This window comes from Ursus arctos, unplaced genomic scaffold, assembly GCF_023065955.2.
Source record: "Ursus arctos isolate Adak ecotype North America unplaced genomic scaffold, UrsArc2.0 scaffold_29, whole genome shotgun sequence".
NCBI lineage: Eukaryota > Metazoa > Chordata > Mammalia > Carnivora > Ursidae > Ursus > Ursus arctos.
Window position 1 is genome coordinate 28,690,467 of NW_026622974.1, and position 20,971 is coordinate 28,711,437.

Genomic DNA, 20,971 nt, shown 5'->3' on the forward strand with positions numbered 1-20,971 from the left:
AGTGTTCCCAGGAGGGGAGCCGGGCGTATCTGGTAATAAAACTGGGTTAAGAACCACAAGACCTAGAGTCTTAGTCTTGTTCTGATTCTAATTAGCTGAGTCTGTTTCCTTCTCCATAAAGCAGAGAACTGAACTGGGATGATCTCAGTAGTCTCTTCTGACTTTAAAAATGTAGGTAACAGAAGGGAGGGGGTTTGGGGGAAGGGGTAGCCGGGTGATGGGTATTAAGGAGGGCACATGTGCTGATGAGCACTGGGTGTTATACGCATTCATTAGAATCGTTGAACACTACATCAAAAACTAATGATGTACTATATGCTGGCTAATTGAACATAATAATACAATTTTTTTTTTAATATAGGTACTGGGGAATTACAGGTGAATGCTCTGACTTTAGCACTATCTGCTAGAAACCTCCCGAACACAATGTATTCATGTATTGTCATTTCCTTTGGATCTTGGCCTCCAGGAAGTATGTAACTCAAATGTTTTGCTCTGTAGCAAAGTTTTTATCACTACCTCTCTCCTTCGATTGATGTTGGTTCTTTCAAACCAACATTTACATTGTTTTCTTTGCTGTTTAGAATGAAGTTACTGAATTCGTCAAAGTGCAAAAGGAAATTTTTACATCTAGGAAATTTCAAGAAATTTTTAAAACTAAATGTAAAAATTTCCATTAAGGAATTTTCCTTTTTGCATTAAACATGTTATTGGGTAAAATATGGTATAGGAAGGTGATTAAATCAAAATCATGTGGGTTGTTAAAGATTATTTGGTTGTTTGGGGTCTCCTAGGATACTTCGTTGTTTTTCCACCAACCCACACGTCCTCTACATTCCCAATAAAGCCTCTGGAATCCGCTGAGCTTTTTAAGGCTCTCGACATTCTCTATGACTTCACCGTATCATTAAAAATCTAAAGTTATTTAGCATAATTTAATAGTATTAGCAAGATTTGTAACCGTATCCAAGAATATAAACTTGTTTGTTGTGACAACCGCCTGAACACTCCAAAAGGCCATTCAAAGAAAAAACATACCATGTCAAATTTTCAGTAGTTTTATTGAAAAATGCCTCTTTTGTTTCAGAAATAAATAATATAAGGCAGTGAAATTCACAATCTGCAGTTAAAATATAAAAGCAGCAATTCTATGTTCATAGTCTTGCAAACATTTTCCAACTGCTTTTGATAACTAAGAAACATTATGTTCTGAAAAAAAAAAGTTCATACTAAATATACAACACAAACATGCAACTCCATCTCTGCAGAATAATCTGCAATTGGGCATAAATGTTAGTGTGTCTAAAACAAGGAGGTTTAAGGCAATATGGAACTGTATCCAGTTGATACAATACTTTCAGCTACATGGCTTAAGGTTTGTGGTTGTTAAAGAGATGTATAAGAGCATTCTATGCCCTAAGGTATAACAGAAGATAGAAAAGGAAGAGAAATAATTGAAATGGAGTTTTTTTTCTTTCCTCCTTTTCGGTTTGAGGAGGGGAATTACTTGAATCGTGGTATGGTTGAATTGCAAACAAGTACTGGAAAAGATGAACTGCCCTCTCGAAATATACAGTAGTTCTGGGTTCCAGGACTTACTGCTTAACCTAAGAGTTTCACTGAGGCTGCCCTTCCTGCTAACTAAAGGCACAAGGCACGTTCTCTCCTTGCAGCTTTTGCGAGCAAAGTATTTTGCAAGCATTTCAAGGGCAAAGGCAAAAATGTCTACAAGACTGCGTGCAGGGAGCTAGGTTTCCTGCAGAAACAAGGTTCTCTACAGTCAGAAAGCGCACTCTTGGATGAAGCAACGCCGGAAGAAAAAACGCTGATAACACGTTCACTGCTCTGACCTGCAAATGAAAATCCCAACACCTCCCCCCAGCGTGGCCGCGCGCGCGCGCGGTCTCAGCTTCACTGCCCGGGGCCGCGGGGCAGGGCGCGCCGCCAGCGCCCGTGGGGAGGCTGCTCTTCGCCAGGCTCGTCGGCGCCGTAGTCCTCGTACTCGTCCGCCGTCCGCTCCGGCTCCACCGGCACGATGAAGGGCTCGCGCTCGGGCGGGTAAGCCCCGCCCTCGGGCACGTAGGGCTCTGTCCGATTCAACATGACAGTTACGGCATGATTTGGAAGGCACACACACAGCAAAAGCTAAATCATCACCCGAGGTGATGGCACTCCAGTCTTAATCTCATCACTATAAATAGATAGGTTACAATGTTCTGATTACGTCCATTTGCAGAGAGAATTTGGCGATGATCAAATAATGAAATGGCCCTTTTTTTTTAACCTTCAAGGATGCAGCAGTAAATACAATCATTGCACAAGTGCCTGGGACCGGTCAGAGGCTGCGCAGAAGACCTGCGAGCGCACAAACCTAGACAAGATTTTCGCAAATCCCCAAGCAACTGTTCATGAGTTCAGACTCCTCAATTCAAAGAACAATTTGGAAAGGTGAGGAGGTAAGGGGAGGTTTTATTGGCTCCTAGAAACTGAACTGTGGAGGTGAGAAGCCACTGTCACCAGGTAATATACAGTACGTGACATTTTCTGTGGCTGTCTCTCCCACGGACTGAGTTACAGTCGGTGGGTGAGGAACACCAGTGACTACAGCGAAACAGGAAGAAAAAAGGTGATTATAAAACTTTGGTTTAAAAATTGCAATTACAAAACCCAAATGAGAGTACATGTACAAAAAATAAGAAAATAAGACGCACGCCCTGAATCAGACACGTCGCTAACAAGCAAGAGATGAGGAGATTCCATTCGGTGTTATTCCGGCACAGAGCAAGCAGCAGGCTTTGATGCAGAAGCTTATTGTAGAATTGTTAAGTGATTTTAGTGGACAGGATCACATACAAATCATTTACAAGCCACAATTAGTTTATTATTTACATAAGACATTTCTCTTTAACCAGGTTAATTGTTTTTCTTGAAATGGCATAATCTCCGCTCGTTAGTAGTTTTATTATGCGCCTCTTTCACAACTGAGGCTCCTCATGGTTGTGGGTTTGAACTTTTTTTTTAAATAATATTTTTCTACATTATGACTGAAATGCATCAGGCTTATAAACTAACACCACTGCTTTTGTCTCATTCAAGTTAGTATAAAGAGTCTCCACCCTCCTTTATGATGTCCACCCGGTTCTTTAACCACATCTGTGGTGAAATTTCCATACAGACTCATTTCCTAATAAGCACGTGCGCAAACATCTCAGAAACAGGATTTTCATGTATTCAAACTGTAAGCAGCACTGGCGACTTAGAAAATTTGTTAGCCGGAACCTGAAACAGGTCAAAGATGATAGTTTTTAAAAGTTGAATTACTATGCAAAAAATATATATACACATCCATCTAAGTATGTAATGGTTAAAATATATATATATATATATCCATATATTTCCAGTTATTCATACATACCATAAGGTAGAGGTGATTAAAATTTATAAAGAATTAAATTGTAAATTTGTGAATAAGTTGCATGAGAAATTTGCATTAAAATTCATTATTACTTTTGGTCATATGTAAGTATGCACATAAATATATAGATATATAGATATTTAGATATTCAACTACTCATGCACTATTTGCTAGTAGCCAACCATATCAAACAGCAGTATCATTTTTAAAACTTGCAAGATGCTTGAGGGTGCGCTGATGAAAAGGTCACCACTGACCACAGCATGAGTTCCTTATTCCCAGATCAACATATCTCCCCTGTCCCCACATTCCCCAAAAGAAGGCATAAGAGGCCTGGCCTCTATAATGGTCAAACACTAGATTTGCACTACCAACTCTTTGAAAAAATCAAGTCCCAGATTTTATGAACATTAATACTATGGACAGTGTGAGACAGTGAATTATTTTCAGTTGTCTGCACCATGTTATCAAGTAGTCTGCCTAAACATTAGATACCCAAAACAATTTCTTAGTATGTATTCTTGCCATTCTACAATTAAATTCAACAAATCCCTATTACAAATCTTTAGGTTTAAAAAAAAAAAAAGTCATTTGATAACATTCTCTGAACTCCCAAAAGAAATTAAGGAGAGGTTTACGATGTGATTTGGCAAATGTAGAAATACAGGAAGAAAGAGCAAATAATTCTTCAACTCCTAACAATGAAGTAATGTTTTAGCTTTGAGAGAGGACAATGTTACTACATAATCAAAACATGTAACTGAAAGAGTTGACATCTTTAAGAAATCCCCAAATCAACCTTCCTTCAATCCTGGAGAACTTGATTTCCATAAAGGTTCTTAATTCAGGTGAATGTGGGTTCCTACATCGGCAACAACATACCTGGATAGCCTTGCCCATTGTATGGGATGCTGGCACACTGGGACGAGTCACAGTATCCAGGAGGACCTGGGGGGCCTCGGATACCTGAGTTTCCAGGACGACCCGGGGGGCCAGGGGGTCCTCTTGATCCTGTGGACCCTGGTGGACCCGTTCTGGATTCTCCTTGTGGACCTAGTACGGGGTTAAAACAAAGATTTCCCCTTTTTTGCTAAATACATCTCCTGAGGCAATCAACAATTCTCAAGACTACATGATTCACTAGGGTATGTTAAGAAAGTATTTCCTTAAGAGATCACCAGTATGAACCAATGTGTGGAACTTTCTTACCAGTGATCCACCGAGAGTTAATGACAGAGATATAACTACTTTAACGATTTTATCCAAAGAAAATTCACTTACCAAGAATTAAGCCAAACTAAAGATCTCAATGAGATCCCCGGATGGCTCCCACACTTACAGAAATAAAACTCTCTGAAGGACATGGCTATATTAGCCACATCAGACTGCCAGGAAAACATGGGAATGCCTGCTCCACACCTCCTGACTATGTAAAGTGATGTTATTTCTGGATCAAGTTATACTTATTTACGGTTAACATAAACCTAAAGATTTAACCACCAGGGCTGACCTTGGTTACAAGGGTCTTGTGGACCTTACAATGAAGAAAAACAAAACTTCATTTTCAGTCTAGGAAACGAAGTGCATAAAACAACTGGACGACTATTATTTCTTTCCAAAACATCAATAAAGAAACTGTGAATGAAATCTTGCAATGTGTCAGGCTTTTTAGTGAGAATATATTTTTGCAGTCTGCGAGCAACATCTTAAAGAATATGAGAAGAAACAGGAAATAACACCATCCTTAAAGGCTATGTGGCCAAACAAAACAAGTAGGAATTCCATAAAAACGGAAACAACAACCCTCTGTGTCACTAAAACTCATACCCTCGTATGTTAAAGTGATAGGAAATGCTTAATGGAACACATTCAGTTTCTTGAACAAAGAGAACATAAAAATGAGGAGTTATACAAGCTGAACTTCTTGCTAAAATATATTCATGGGGGCAGGCATGCCCGAAGCTAACAGGCTGAAATTGTGAATCTCTTGGGGTTGTATGCTCTCCCACTGTTTCTGCTGTTTACTTATTTGATGTCCGGGCAAACATACCTGGGGGGCCAGGCAGCCCTCGAGGTCCTGGAGACCCAATACCCCTTTCGCCCTTCTCTCCCGGCAATCCTAAGCAAGGACAAAAAGAGAAAGCACAGGGAGAAAATTACTGGGAAACACGTAGTTTTCATCTTAACTGATAATACTTAATTCAAGTAATTCACTTCTTTTAGTGAAAGCAGAACCTAATTTTTCACAAAAGTTCACTTTTGAAGCTAACTTCTTTCTAGACATTTGGGTAATTCCAGATTCATGGCCAAGAAACAAATCTGGCTACAAGTCAGGGGAAAAATTATTTGAAGAAAACAAACATGTCTAATATATTTTTTTTTAGAAACAGTAATTAAGAACAGGAATCTTGAATAAATAGTTTCAACTCATTGAGAAACATCTTAAAGGTATCTTGTCTTTGGTAGCCCCACTGCACAGCATCCAAACCGTCAGAATTACCAAAGTATCTAAGTCTTCTCCAGAATATCAACTGCTGCTTTAACAAGAGCGAACCCCAGGATCCTGAAACATCTGGAATCAAATCACCTTATTTTTCTTCTTTTCCTTCAATGACACTTACCTACCATGAAATTAAAGCCAAACAAACACGTAAGACGAGTGCCAGGCCCTGAATAAAGTCACCAAGAGAATTTGGATCTAAAACTGTAGGGCTACTTAAGTACATTCTGTTGGTGCCCAACTCTTGCCAGTCACAATAATTAATCAGATTTTAGCATCTGAGTGAGTTTGCCAAAATACAGTTTCTTCCATCAACAATGACAACAACCATCAGAACATAGCATTATCTTTACTGAGATCTCCTGACAAAATCTTCCTGTGTTCTTTGATACAGATCTTGATGGCCTGGGGCTGCCTGAATGAAAAGACAGGTTCATGGACACACAGCTCTTCTGGGGCTGTCCAAACAAGAATAGTTAAAGCAGTTTGCCAAGTTCAGTCTTCCATGTGCTTTTCAACCTGACCCAGATCCCACACTTGCGAACTCCTTCCTTTATCCCTGCGTAGCAGCCAGAGACACCCACCTCGTTCACCCGGGGGTCCCTGCATCCCTGGTGTGCCGGGGAAGCCTGGTCGCCCCCCAGGTCCCGGTTCTCCTCTGGCTCCCGCGCTGCCAGGGGGGCCTGGGGGACCCGGTGGGCCTGGTTGGTTACGACTGGAGTGATAGTCATTTGGAATCTGATTCAGCATCTGATTGAATCTGTTCATCTGACCTACAAACAGAAGGAAGACTTGTTAGTAAGAAACCCAGTAGGGAAGGGATGAGATGGTGAAACTTTTTTCTCATAGTGGCTAGTGAAATAAATCTCTATTCCTCCCCTGCCAGGACACATTCTAATTAGAAGCCTAAATATAAAACACTCCAGCCATCCAGGACAAAAATGATCCCTGATAAACAACTGTCTCCACAAAATACTGACCAGGAAGCCACGGCATTACTATAGGCCATAAAAGAGTTGTAAAAGTTCAATATAGCTCTGAGATAAAGCCCTGGGGTTTGCCAGATGATGTCACTCAAAAGAGAATCTTTCTTAAATTAAGAAAGTATACCATTTTTGAGTGTACCTAAGAATGACAATCGGGCTGCAGTGTCAATCAGAATCGCCTACGGGATCCTTTAAAAAATATAGATTTCTGGGCCTCATCTCCAAAGACCCTGATTCGCTATGTTTTGGGTGGCCCAGGAACCCTCATTTTTAACAAGGTGATTCTAACGCAGGTGTTCCTCAGGATCACACTTGAAGAAACACTGTTTAGACTTCTGAAATAGAGAACCTTGAGTTTAAGGCCATACTCGGTTTGTGGGCACTGAGCTTTATTACGTGGTAGGCTTCATAGAATAAGAAGAAAGAGTCTGAAAAATAAGGAGGCAATAAAAAGGTTCCCACCAAAATGTACTTTCTGTGATCAAATTAGTCTTGATGGGCCTCTTTCCTTAAAGTTATAGAATAACGTAAAGTTTCTAACGTTAAAAATCCAGTCTTGGCTGCTTGTACGTACACCCAGGTGAAGATCACTGAAAATCCTAATAAGGAAATTGAAAAGCCCTTTCAAAATATGATTTTGCATCAGATTAAGTACAGGATAGTAGACTATTGTTTTACTTTGGGTTCTTATTTTATCTTAATGACAGTCATTAAAATATCACTAGTTTTATCTAACCAGATCCAAAACTGAGAATGTGTAAAAATACGAGATCATCAAAATGAAATAGAAACAAGTATCTTAGAAACTTTATGTTCAAACTCTGCATTTTCCTGCAATAAATTTAAAGACCATTCATACATTAAAAATAAAAGAAATGTTACCACTTATCAATTGTTCACAGACTTGTCTTGCAACTGCTCGCATCATGTTCTGGGAAGCAATGTCTCCCTTGTTAATTAAATCAATGAGAATCATTAGCATATTATTTCTATAGTTTCAGACTTCAATGTTTAACACACAAAATAAATGTGAATCAGATTTTAAGAAATACATACTCTATCGCCTTTCTCTCCTTTCAATCCAGACGGACCCTGAAATACAGGAATTTCATAGATTAGAAACCGACAAACACGATCTAAAATGATTCATGAAGGCACATGATGAAAGACAGCAAGGTCTGCTTTCTAACAGATTAGCAAAATGACACAGCATATTGATAGCCAAGTTACTCGCATTTTGCCTGTCTGTAAAAAGCAATCTTTCTGTCTTTCCCTGTCTCTCTGTCTCTCTCAGAAGCACATATCCTCCAAATTAGTGCTGAGATGTGAATTTTATGATCACACATTTAGAAGTTACATACGCTACATACATTTATGAATGCTGTTCACGATATAAGCCTGGAACTAAAATATGGATGAGAAATTGCCGTTGGTACCATTATACTTTCCATCCCCGTGGCTGGGCAGCTCAGCTTCTTATGTAGATTGTCCATGAGGTGCAGTTCTAGTAAGAACCAGTGGACTCTTGGTCAATTTCCTAACTAAATATGTATCTCTAACTTCTTCCAATAATTGTGTGTGTGTGTGCGCACGTGCGTGCATGTGTACATTGGGTATAAAAGGAGCCATGCGTCTCTCTTACTAAATAACTCAATCCAAATGGTGGTCCCAAATCGAAACACAGCCACAGAATATTTGTCCCTACTCTGTCAAGCCTCTCATTGGCCATGAGAGGATCTTCAAAAGGTTTTCTAAAGTGCAAGAAGTTTTTGTCTTTCCATAATGTGTTTCTAGGCTGCCAACTGCAATCATGGAAGGAACATCCAAACCATTGACAAACCCAGTGCTCAGATAATACCCCACACCAAACCAGCCTCCAAGAATTTTGCCTGAACAACTCCAATATCTTCCTCACTGGTCTTTCTGCTTTCCCATTTTGCCCCTATAGAGTCTATTTTCCACACAGAAGCCAGAGCGATATTTTTAAAAGGTAAATAAGATTATGTCACTCCTTTGCCTCTAAGGGCTTCCCATCACACTTAGCATAAAATAAGAATTCCATATCCTAGGCTAGATGGTCCACATGATCACCTTGCCCGGCTCTCTGACCCTGCCTGTTATCCCTCTCCCCTTCAACGCCCTTCACTTCAAGTACGCAGGCCTCTCTGCTGTTCCTTCACTTGCCAGACTCATTTCTCACTCGGGGCTTTTGTTCGTACCTGGAATCTTCTTCCCACGGATCTTCAGCTTCCTCCCCCACATCACTACAGTGTCACCTCCTCAAAGGAGCTCCCTGACTACTTTATTTAAAATAGCCACCTTCTCATTATCAAATTACTCCCTGACCCCTTACTCTGTTTCCTTTTTCTTCATATCACTCAACACCACCAGAAACTATATTGTTTATTTATACGTTTTTGGTTTGTATCTCCCACTAGAATCTCCATGAGGACCAGGACTTTGTCTTGTTTACACAGACTTTGTTGTATCCCCAGACCCTGGAACACAGACTAACACATTTAGGCACTAAACAAAAGGGTGTTGAGTAAATGACTACAAATTCCACCAGCAGTTCCTTAAAACATCTGCTATACAACATCATGTTACAAGGTAGCAAGAAAATACCAATTGGTTACCATAGCTAATGACATGAGCTAACAGTGATTGAGCCAAGCTCTTTGCTGAGACTTTTATGTATCCACCTGCTAGCTTTAGTTTTAGAAATTAAAGGTAAGTCAGAAAAGAAGGAGCAATTTGCCACCTTAGAGAAAAGGGATCCCTCCTACATTGTTGGTGGGAATGCAAGTTGGTACAGCCACTCTGGAAAACAGTGTGGAGGTCCCTTAAAAAGTTAAAAATTGAGCTACCCTATGACCCAGCCATTGCACTACTGGGTATTTACCCCAAAGATACAGACATAGTGAAGAGAAGGGCCATATGCACCCCAATGTTCATAGCAGCATTATCCACAATAGCTAAATCGTGGAAGGAGCTGAGATGCCCTTCAACAGATGACTGGATTAAGAAGCTGTGGTCCATATATACAATGGAATATTACTCAGCTATCAGAAAGAACAAGTTCTCAACATTTGCTGCAACATGGACGGCACTGGAGGAGATAATGCTAAGTGAAATAAGTCAAGCAGAGAAAGACAATTATCATATGATTTCTCTCCTCTATGGAATATAAGAACTAGGATGACTGGTAGGGGAAGAAAGGGATAAAGAAAGGGGGGTAATCAGAAGGGGGAATGAAACGTGAGAGACTATGGACTCTGAGAAACAAACTGAGGGCCTCAGAGGGGAGGGGGGTGGGGGAATGGGATAGGCTCGTGATGGGTAGTAAGGAGGGCACGTATTGCATGGTGCACTGGGTGTTATACGCAACTAATGAATCATCGAACTTTACATCAGAAACCAGGGATGTACTGTATGGTGACTAACATAATAAAAAAACATTAAAATAAAAAAAAAGAAGGATGAGGAAAATAAAGTGAGAAAAGAGGGTAGATAAAGTCCAAATAAATGTTACTAAATTATAATAAGAAACCAGAATTTGGTGCTCCTTTGCCAAAAATATTAGACTCTCATGGAAACACTGTTATGACTTAGTTTGGAACCTTCTGTAAATTGCAAGGAATTTTTTCTTCTACATTTATTGCTACGTTCAGATTGTTCCTGGTGTGTGTGTGTGTGTGTGTGTGTGTGTGTGTGTGTGTGTGTGTGTTTTAATTTACTGCCACTCTGAGATTGTTCTAGTATATATGATTTGTAGAAAGCATCTTTATTGCCAGTGTCTAGAGATCACATTTCAAGTAAAGGGAGCAGAAGTTCCTTTTGGGTTTCTAGTTCCAGCCATCAATTACATCAGGTAGATTCTTATGTGAGACTACATTTCAGTCATACTCAAATGAAATAGAATTGTGAATGGGTAGAAAAGTTCCATGTGCTTCTAACTACTCTTGTGAAGTTTCTGCTATGATTCATTGAGGAAAAGAGAGCAATAAATTCTTGTGCTAGGGTACACACAGATTGTAAAGTATATCAGGAGTCCTTTCATCTTTATGCTGCCTGCTTAATTTTGTGTAAACATGGAAGGCAGGCTCTGTCACATAAAGATTCTACCCTAAGTTTCTTTGACATTAAACAGTTTTTAAGCAGGGGTTTATATAACTTGGACAATGCTTTAAAAAAAAAAAAAAGTTCTGTCCAGAGAACAGCCCTGATGGATTTGTGTCATTGCTAATAGTTAGACTTCATTATCTTTGACATAAACTTTATCTTTTAGAATTCAATTCGGACAAATAAACTGCTGAAAATATTGTCACACGTTATACATACAAAGAAGGAAAAGGCTGTAAAGAAGATGATGCTCAACAGTTATTACAGATACTTCTGGGTTTGTAATTTTAGGAACTTCAAATTCAGTTTTGGAGGGACTAACGTGAAAATACTAGATCAGCATAATGCCATTTTAACTATTATTTTAACCAAACCATCTGACTGAAAGAAAGTTAAGCTGTACATAAATTGGAAAAGGGCCATATAAAACAGTAAAGTAGTAGATTAGAGAAATCCTTTTAATCCTGGGACTACTGTTCTAGCATCCTCAGTGAAAGAGAAATGAGTGAATGCGTGACGGGATGACCTTCATGAAGGGTTAACATCTGCAAACTCCGGACGGGACAGAGGCGCCGAGAATCACCATCACGTATTTTTCTATCTTAAACAGCATACCACTTCTAAATAAAAGAATCATTCTGCTGACCCAGCTTTGAGTGTTTATACAGTGCAGAAATATGTGTCTTGGCTCAAAATCCCATTCTCCTTTTAAAGAAACCCAATGACCACAATTTTCATCCCCAAATATTATAACTCAGAGAGAAAAACTTTAGAACTAGTACCAAGTGAAATCCATGGGTTTAGCATAGTTTCAACAAATGCTTCAAACCCATTACGGCAGAGAGAACATAAATAGGCCAAAGCCTTGCAGTATCCTTGTTACTTATGGCCACAGGGAAAGGACTCTCGACACGCAACCTGTCCACTTACGGGTCTGCCGTGGTCTCCGGGTTTTCCTGGTTTCCCGCTCGGTCCTGTAACGCCTGGGGAGCCTGGGCTTCCCTGCAACACACGGGCCAGGCCAAGAAAGGGAATGACACGATGAAAGAAAAATCCCATCTCAAGTAAACTAGCTAACGTGGCCAGCTTTTAAAGCCTTTCACAGAAGCAGCATGCAATAGGGAAGAGTAAAACCAAATTTTAAGATAGCAAAAGGGAAAAAGAAAATCTTGATAATTCTCAATCTTATGGAGTGTATAGTTCTCAAATATACTTTAGGACCATTTGAAAAAAATCTGTACATACACACGATCAGTTTTACAATTCACAGACTGTGATTTGCAGAAAGCAATCCCTGTTTTTTAGTTCCTTTCTATTACAAAACCAGAAAACCCATCAAAAGACAGGAGTGAAAACTTTGGCTGGGGAAGAAATTTAAAAAGTAGCTGGGTCTTTGCTAAATCGGGCACCGCTGTGGCCGAGTCTTCCTCTGTTGCTGGGAGTATGGCTCTCCGCCTAGAAATTCACTTTTTTTTTTTGGTGCCTTCTCTACACTTCCGCTTTCTTCTATCATATCAGCACCCTTCAGCCCATCCAAACCATAAAAATTTTTCCCTGTTGCTTTTAACACAGCTTTAAAAATCTTAGCCATATTTTTCAAAGAATATTTATAATCTCTCCTAACCAATACTTCATGTTCTAAAGCCTAAAATTTCCTGAAAATGGAATCATCAAATTTTGTAAGATAGGTAATCCTTTACTTTGTCACTTATGCAAATATTAAGTAAACTCTGTAGTAAATATTTAAAATGCAAGTTTATTATACATTTAAACTCTCTTCTACCTGAGAATATATATATTAAACATTAAGCATAAATAATAACATTACTTTAACACATTCTCTCAAGTCTTCACATCCTACCGTCAGACATGAAGAGCATCCATCATCTCACACAAGTTCATTATGATCTCACCCAGATGCACGTATGTAGATGCCACTTCCCAAATCATTGGCTTCCGTATCTTCCCCAAAGATCTTAATTAGAAGACCTACTTAGGTGAAACTTACTTCCCCAGAATGACTGATAGTGTAAGAAATATCCTTAAAATTGAAATACCACAGACTATAGATTCTTAAAATTTTAGAACACAAAGTAACCACTAGGGTCTTAAAACCCTACCACTCAATGTGGGGTTGGAAGGAACTGGAGCACTGTAACAGCCAGTGGCCAAGCTAGTTAAGGGTATTTTTTTATTTTTCAAATATAACTCGATTAAAAAGAAAGACTATTTTAACACATCTGCTTTCTGTAGCCCATTTTGATTTAGGAAAATAAAACCAACAGCTCCCTTGACCATGTACCCCACAGCACTGATGGAATGTGCCTCAAAGGCCAGATTACTGAGCTTTTCCCTAGCAAATGGGGGCAGAGGTTGTGAGGGGGAGAGACAACAATGTAATACGTTCAGTTCTTACCGGTGGCCCAGGGGGGCCCCTGGGTCCCATTGCACCATCTTTCCCAGTAAAGCCCTATTGTAAACATAAAATTATGAATTAGTGAAAAAATGACTGAGTGAAAAAGAAAGATACTAAAGAGATTGCTAAGAGTGAAGGGTGAAGTACCCAAGTGCAAGTAACCTTCCAATATAAGACAAATACACACACAAAAAAAAGTTTTCCAATTTACATTATGCCTTTTATTGAATAATTTCCATACTTATTCATTTATATACTTATAAATAAAGTCATCTTAAGAGTCGCACTAGTCTTCTTACAAGAAGGTAGACTCCTTTTATAAAGATGCTAGCTTTTGCTTTTGTGCGAGTGTGAGGAAGCCTAGAGCAAGGCTAACCCTTTCTACCGAAAAGTCAATGTCCACAAACTAGCCCAGAAAGAATCAAAGTGGGAGGAAAGGAAATGTTGCTGACCAAAACTCATGGTATCATAAAAGATGAAGGAAAGTCCAACCACCTGAGTAAAATCTCCCTCACTTCCTAAGCAATGGCCAGACAGCCAAGGGCAGGACCACTGATGTCTCCACTCCTGGGGCATTTTTCTCCCCTACCCTGGAAAGGTGTGAAGTTATCTTAATTGCCTTCCACTCCAGAGAAAATCCTCAGGTCCCCAGCTAATTGTTTTAGTGGTTTGTCTCTCCTCATCTCACACAGAAGACCAGATCCGCATGGGTGTCAGGTTGACTGGGAAGAGAGTTGTGCCCCGGCAGTGCGGCGCCCCGCCCTGCAGGCCAGCTCTGTGGCTCTCACGGCCTGCCTCCTTATGAGTGCCAGATGACCTCTGCCTGGAATGAGTCACTCTGCTACCCAGTTAGCATTCATTCCAACAGTGAGATCTCTGAAATTCAGCAGAGGATTTCTGAGTCAGGTCTTTTTTATAGTTCTTGCATTCCTCTGTCAAAGGAGATTTTTGTCTCATTTTCTGCAGGGAATAAGAGTGATAATTTCATCCATATTCTTGGATTCTAGCAAAAATCAAGAGCCTTTGGATAACTGCCTGCATTATAAGTATCCATGCTTCCATTGATTTTACAACAGAGGAAGTTTAAATTATTTCCTTAAAATTGTATTAGAAATATTCCACCACCCCCACCCCCCAATTTTTTTTTTTCCAGAAACTTAAACAGATAAAGATTTCAGACTGTTTTCTGGGAGATCCAAGCCTGCTTAACAAAAAACAGACTCCAAGTTCATCTGATGTAACATCAACATTGCTTCTGAGAGCCACTTAAGCAGCAAAAATGCTCTGGTGGTATCGCTTGGGTAGTTTGAATCGCATTTCTTCCATCTAAATTTCTCTAACGTCTATATAGGACACCCTTTTATTTGTTTGTTTAGGTGGGTATTATATTTCTGAATAACCTTCCTTTAGTCAGCTTAAGAACTTCCTGATCAACCATATTTCCCCCCAGCTTATGACAAATAAAAGTTGTATATATTTATGGGGTACAACATGATGTTTTGATGTATGCACACACTGTGAAATGATTACCACAACCAAGATAATTGACATATACATCACCTCACATAGTTATCATTTTTTGAGTGCAGTGAGAACATTTAAAGATCTACTTATTAGCAAATTCAAGTATACTATATAGTATTATTAACTATAGTCACCAGGCTGTGCATTAGAGCTCCGCTCATTCATCCTATATAACAACCGCAACTTTGTAGCCTTTAACCAACATCTCTCTGTTTCCTCCTCACCTCTGCCCATGGCAACCAGAGAAGCACTGATGGTGGCAACGGCTGCCTGACCACCAGTTCAGGAAGAACCTGTTGATGGGGCATCACTGGCGACCTACAGTATCTGCAGGAAGCCCACAGCGGCTGGACATGGTGGGTCCAACCAGACTTCCATAGTAACAGCACCAAGTGAGTCAGCCCATCATTACTTAATTGCAGTATCTTTGGTTTTGCTTTCTAACTGAATAGACTGACTTGTCACCTCTGCAATCTTACTATTGTCTTTTATTGTAAAATAAGAATTCAAAAAAAACTGAAGTGCCAGTCTCAAAAGAGTCAGAAGAATATATTACATAACTACCACCTCCGGGTCACAGATTTCCAAAGAACATGGTTTTCTCTTTGACCTCTCTCTCATCTAAACTCCAAAGTAGGCAAATAAAGTTCACTGGCATATCATCCACCATTTGATGTTATCTGGGCAGATCTTTGCTTCAACTGAATTACCCTCCTCTTCTGCCTGGTGTCTTAGAGGTATTAAGGTTAGCAAAGTTAACAAATCAGGGGCACCTGGGTGGCTCAGGCTGTTAAATATCTGCCTTGGGCTCATGTCCTGTTCCCAGGGTCCTGGGATCTAGCCCCATGTTAAGCTTCCTGCTCAGCAGGGAACTTGCTTCTCCCTCTCCCCTGCCCCACCCCCAGCTCATGTTCTTTCTCTCAATCTCTCTCTCCATGCCTCAAATAAATGAATAAAATCTTTTTAAAAAGTTAACACATCAGTGTGTTAGTGATAGCTATTACAGTGTTAGCCCTTGCAGATCCTGCTGCCAATCAGCTTGAACTTGATCACTTAGAATACACACTGCTCCGGGCTATCGTCCGAACCCTAAGACACGGAAAAGGCAATGGTGCCTTGGTTCTGAATGACACTAAAATCTCTTACTAAAGTATTCATCGTTACCTATGCAAAGCCAAATGTTTCTGTAACGTTGACTAGAATATGGAAGTTATGTTCGCTGTGCTTCTCATTACTTTTCCCAGAAAAGATTAGGTTTCCTGCACAGATTCCATCATAAGTCAAGAGAAATCTGAAAGCCACCACAAATGAGCAAAATTCCTACTGAGTACAAGTTGTCTATCGCATTCTCAAGGTGTAAAAGTGGAATTTGGTTCTAGACGTGATATAAAAGATGTCCTGACTTCATAGAAAACGCCATGGAAATGAAGACTACTCTCAGAGTTCCATATAAGCTGCCTCATAGAAAGAACTTAATCTCAGGATTTAAAAGAATTTGTTAGGATTCTTGAATCTCTTTCCAATCAGCTAACACTCCTTTTATGAGCTTTTTTTCTGAACAGGATAAAATTTTTAAAAATTCCCGAAATGAAAATTTCAAGGACCTGCCGAAAGTCCCACCATTTTGTTTCATAGACCTTGAGACTGATCCGGTATCGGGTGGTCCACCAGCCTTCCACAAGATCTGTGAGTTCCGCATCTCCAGCCACGCAAGCTGAATTGTGGAGGGCTCTTAATTAATAGGCAACACTGTGATATTCTATCCGACATCATCAGAGCCCGCCCAAGAAAACTTACTCTATCTCCTGGAGGTCCCATTGGTCCTGGTGGGCCAGGTAATCCTGGGGTTCCCTACACAAAAGGAAACAAACAAGTGAAATGCTGTAATATAATTCCTATATGGGAAAAGACACTTTTTATTCTTCAAAATGCTTGAAAAAAATTTCAGGGTGGGGAGGTGCCTGGGTTGCCCAGTCGGTTAAGCATCTGCCTTCAGCTCAGGTCATGATCTCAGGATCCTGGGATCGAGAGCCCTCCATTGGGCTCCCTGCTCAGCAGGGAGTCTGCTGCTCCCTCTCCCTCTGCCCCTCCTCCCCCACTCATGCACGAGCTCACTCTCTTTCTCTCTCTCTAATACATAAATAAAATCTTTAAAAAAAAATTTCAGGGGACTATGAAAAGCAGTAGAAAACCAGAACTAAGCACAGTGCCAGCCATAGAGTAGACGATTGTCAAGAAGCCAACACCTGAATTGAACAGCACGAACTTGACAACTAAGGCCAAGGGATGACATGGAAATAATAGGAAGCCCATAGCTTGGCTTCTGCTCTGCTGCTTCACCTGGGTTCACCTTTTGGGGCACTATAAGGGCAACTTTTCAAGTGGCACTTGACAAGTGAAAGAAAAGGCAACTTGAAGAACAACTCACTGTTCGGCCGGGAAGTCCTGGCTCTCCAGCATCACCTTTCATCCCCTGGCGCCCCTAGAGCAGCAATGGGAAAACAGTCCTCAGGCATTTTACAGTGATTTCATGAAAGAGGAAGACATGAGTCACTTCTGAAATCTGCATCACTTCATAAATCCAATATAAACACCTTTGGGAAGGTAGGTGAATGCGTCATTTTGGGGACTGATGCTCACTTTTTAAATTACAAGTGCTGTGTTCTGATTTCCACCTATAATATTAGAGGGTAATTTTATATAATTATGGGATGATATACCTACTTTAAAAGAACATGGTTTAACTTAAGGGATTTTCATAGAAATAAAATTTGAAGAGAAAAAACTTTTTTATTTATTTAATTAAGTGCTAACTTTAATAGAAAGTCAATCAATGAAAATTGTGGTACAACATAATTTTGGTCTTTATAACTACATGCTAGAAGACATTTGTTACAGAGGCCAAGTTGAATTAATTAAAACTGATCGATTTAATAATAGTAGTAAGACAGGTAAAAGCCCCAAAACTCCCTTTTGGACATAAGAAGCTAAACACAGACACAGTCAACACTTCTGAGCAAGGAAGCCCTATCCCTCCACGGGTCTCACTTCTAGCTATATCTGATGTCGATTATTTTTCCTCTAAGTGCCAAAAAAAATTTATCTGTCCTCTATGAAGGCATCTTCACAGGGAGTTTAGACTTGATTTTAAAACTATACAGTTATCATGTTCTTACTTGTCTACTGTACTTTTTTATTTTAAGGTATAGAAAAAATGGTAGTAGTTAAATAAAATATGAGTCTTAAAGGGTAAAAACCTTTTATAACTTCAGATTCACATTTGGAACAAAAGGTCAACATTCTACTTAAAAGTTTTTTTAAGGAAGTAATGACCTAGATAAACAATGCAAGCTTGCCTTGAGGTCATCAACATTAGCCACAGGCTGCCAAGGCTGAAAGCAATTTCAAGCTTTCAGAATGTTGAAGGATCAATGCATCACCTATTACTTTTTAAAGGTCAAATTAGTGGCAATAATTTTATCTACATGTTTATACATTGTTACATACACTATTTACATATCTGAAATTATCTCAATGACTAACCTTGTTGAGTTCTCAGAAAACATTTGAGTTTGGCAAAATACAGTAAAAAAATATTCCACTTAAACTTAATGTTAATCCACCATCCTCACTGAAATACAGGAAGTCTTTGTGCTTACTTGTTCTCCCGGAATAGAGAGTCCATTGGGTCCCTGGGGACCTGGAGGACCCTGGGGGCCTGGAGGACCTGTGTCTCCACGAGGGCCAGGGGGCCCCTAAAACACACAAGAGAGAAACAACCACAAAGTCATGTAATAACCTTCCAGGGCTAACATCCAACCAGGAGCCTATTATCGTAACTCTAAGACATCAATCACATAATGTTTGCAAACATTTTAGAGATCTACACACCTATATGGCATTTATTAATACCATTCTTTTCTTCCCTTTATTACTCATTAAAGATCAATTGAAAAGAGCAATACCACTTTTCATCACAAGTACACTTAAATTTCCAGAAGTCGCATTAAAAGTAGATTTTTTAAAGAAGCAGAACATACTGAATAGGATATATTCATACATTTATATTCATGAATTCAGAGGAGATCAAAGCTTGAATTTCATGGATTTGATTTAGTTTTAGCTAGTCCTGATTTCTCTTAGACTTGGGCTTACTTCTGGGACTAATATATACATAAATCAAGCAAGGAAAAACAGATATCCACCAAGAAGATGCGCTATGCTGGAGCTTCTTTGCAACATGTCCAGGCAGAAAAGGTGCAAACTTGGAGTCAGGACCTTGGGTTAGTATCCCAGCCTCACCCTTTCTCCACTGGGTTAGATTATCGTTACTACTATTATGACAAAAAGTACACATTATCTTCATAATAGATTGCCCTAATAAGCTTGAGTTGGACCTGGTGGAAAGGGGTCAGTGACCCCCAGTGAACACATACACGGTCACTCAGCTCTTTCTCTGAGACAGGGGAAGTAAAGAGCAGCACAACTGCTCCTGACCCTCTCCAGTGTTCCAGCGGGACTCTGCTCCCTATGTGTCTTCGGACTGATGATTGGGTTACCGGCTCTGTTTCTCCATGTTGCAGCAGAACGCTTAGGTTCTGGGGCGGACTTCCTAGGTGTAATTCCTACAGCAGTGAGATGCCTTGGACAATTCTTTCTCTGGCTAGTCTAATCCATCGTCTTGACAACTAGAGACAAGACATAAGTCTTTATATTGCCTAAAGCGCACTAAACTTGAACTTGCTCAAGGTCACATATCACCTTAATGGAAATTTGAACAATCAGACTTCAACATATACGAGAAAATCTAAATGCACTCTAAAATATACTTACAACTGCCCCACTGATTCCTCTTTCACCTCTGGGACCTTTAGCGCCAGGTCCTCCCTAAAATACACAGTAAGAACACGTTTTAGGGTAAAAATAAGGAAAGTAGGGAGAAGTTGATGTATAGTAATTACTTCAAGAAGCAGGGTATTCTATAGGCAATCAATACTTCTATAGCTACCTTCAAAATATTGAGGTGAATATTACATGTCACGTAAATATGTAGGGAAAGAGAATTTCAAAACCCTGCACATTTTAAGTGTCTCACGTTTTACATTCTGCACTTTTCTTAATCATTAGCAAGTTTTGAAATTTATTTGAAAACTTGAAGTTTAATGGAAAAAACAAGCATTGCTTAAATGCTTGTAAGGAGAAAGTAAGGAGAAAATTCTGTTTTGGAATTACATGAATGCATTCTTCAGAGAAAATAATATGCAAAAATGAGAGTATCTTGAATGTCTCAAGAACATGTACTTTAGTAACAGAAATTCAGAGTTCACTGAACAAAGAGGAAATAAATATGGCAGTGACATCCAATAATGTTATTGAGAACAAAAAATCCCCACTTTTCAAAAACATCTAAGTCACAAGAAGGATATAATTTTATGATTACAAATATAAATCAGGTAAGTCACTGTTAATAAAAAATAAATAAATAAGTGGTAGTAATTCCAGTGACATTTGATTCTATATGTGAGGAGCTGGTTTGTAATTAACCTAAAATCAATTTACATTATTTGCTATGACCCAAATATGATAAAATTTGGTGTTCTGAGACTCTCTGAGCTTTTCCTACATTAATTAACCATTTTCTTTAAAGAGGCCAATAGGTCTTAGAGGTATCCTTTCCATTCCAGAAAACCACACCAGATTAAATGCCGGATTGACAAACTCAAGGGGTTCCACACTGATCGGTGAAATCTCTCACTGCAATCTTCAGTGTTGTGCTTTGCACCTTCTTGGTTTTTCCTCCCCCATGAATACACCTGGTCATAGACTTCAAGTTATTCCAAACCCCTATATTTTCACCCAGAGTTTATAATATCATCACATACGTAAATTTCCCTACTAGAATGTTATTCTCATAATATGTGTGCTACATAAAATATACATATCCTAGGTTCTAAACAAGTTGTTCTGGATCAGCTCTCAACCATGGCTCCACAACATACATACAAGAA

At 39.5% G+C, this 20,971-nt stretch overlaps 1 protein-coding gene across 3 annotated transcripts in view; it reads right to left on the reverse strand.

Moving 5' to 3' along the window:
- Window positions 1-1,042: 1,042 nt before the first annotated feature.
- COL12A1 (collagen type XII alpha 1 chain) overlaps window positions 1,043-20,971 on the reverse strand; it is a 114,602-nt gene continuing 94,673 nt past the window's right edge. For 2 of the 3 annotated variants that reach the window (XM_057304043.1, XM_057304041.1), the window contains 12 exons: window positions 19,797-19,850; window positions 18,623-18,718; window positions 17,392-17,445; window positions 16,761-16,814; window positions 13,440-13,493; window positions 11,954-12,025; window positions 7,958-7,993; window positions 7,784-7,850; window positions 6,500-6,688; window positions 5,466-5,534; window positions 4,298-4,468; window positions 1,043-2,087 (listed from right to left, as the gene is read on the reverse strand). In XM_057304043.1, the coding sequence (XP_057160026.1) occupies window positions 1,912-2,087; window positions 4,298-4,468; window positions 5,466-5,534; window positions 6,500-6,688; window positions 7,784-7,850; window positions 7,958-7,993; window positions 11,954-12,025; window positions 13,440-13,493; window positions 16,761-16,814; window positions 17,392-17,445; window positions 18,623-18,718; window positions 19,797-19,850 (1,092 nt within the window). In that variant the 3' untranslated portion in view covers window positions 1,043-1,911. Of the gene's footprint in view, window positions 3,280-4,297; window positions 4,469-5,465; window positions 5,535-6,499; window positions 6,689-7,783; window positions 7,851-7,957; window positions 7,994-11,953; window positions 12,026-13,439; window positions 13,494-16,760; window positions 16,815-17,391; window positions 17,446-18,622; window positions 18,719-19,796; window positions 19,851-20,971 lie in introns of all 3 variants that reach the window. The other variant, XM_057304042.1, reaches the window with a different exon arrangement.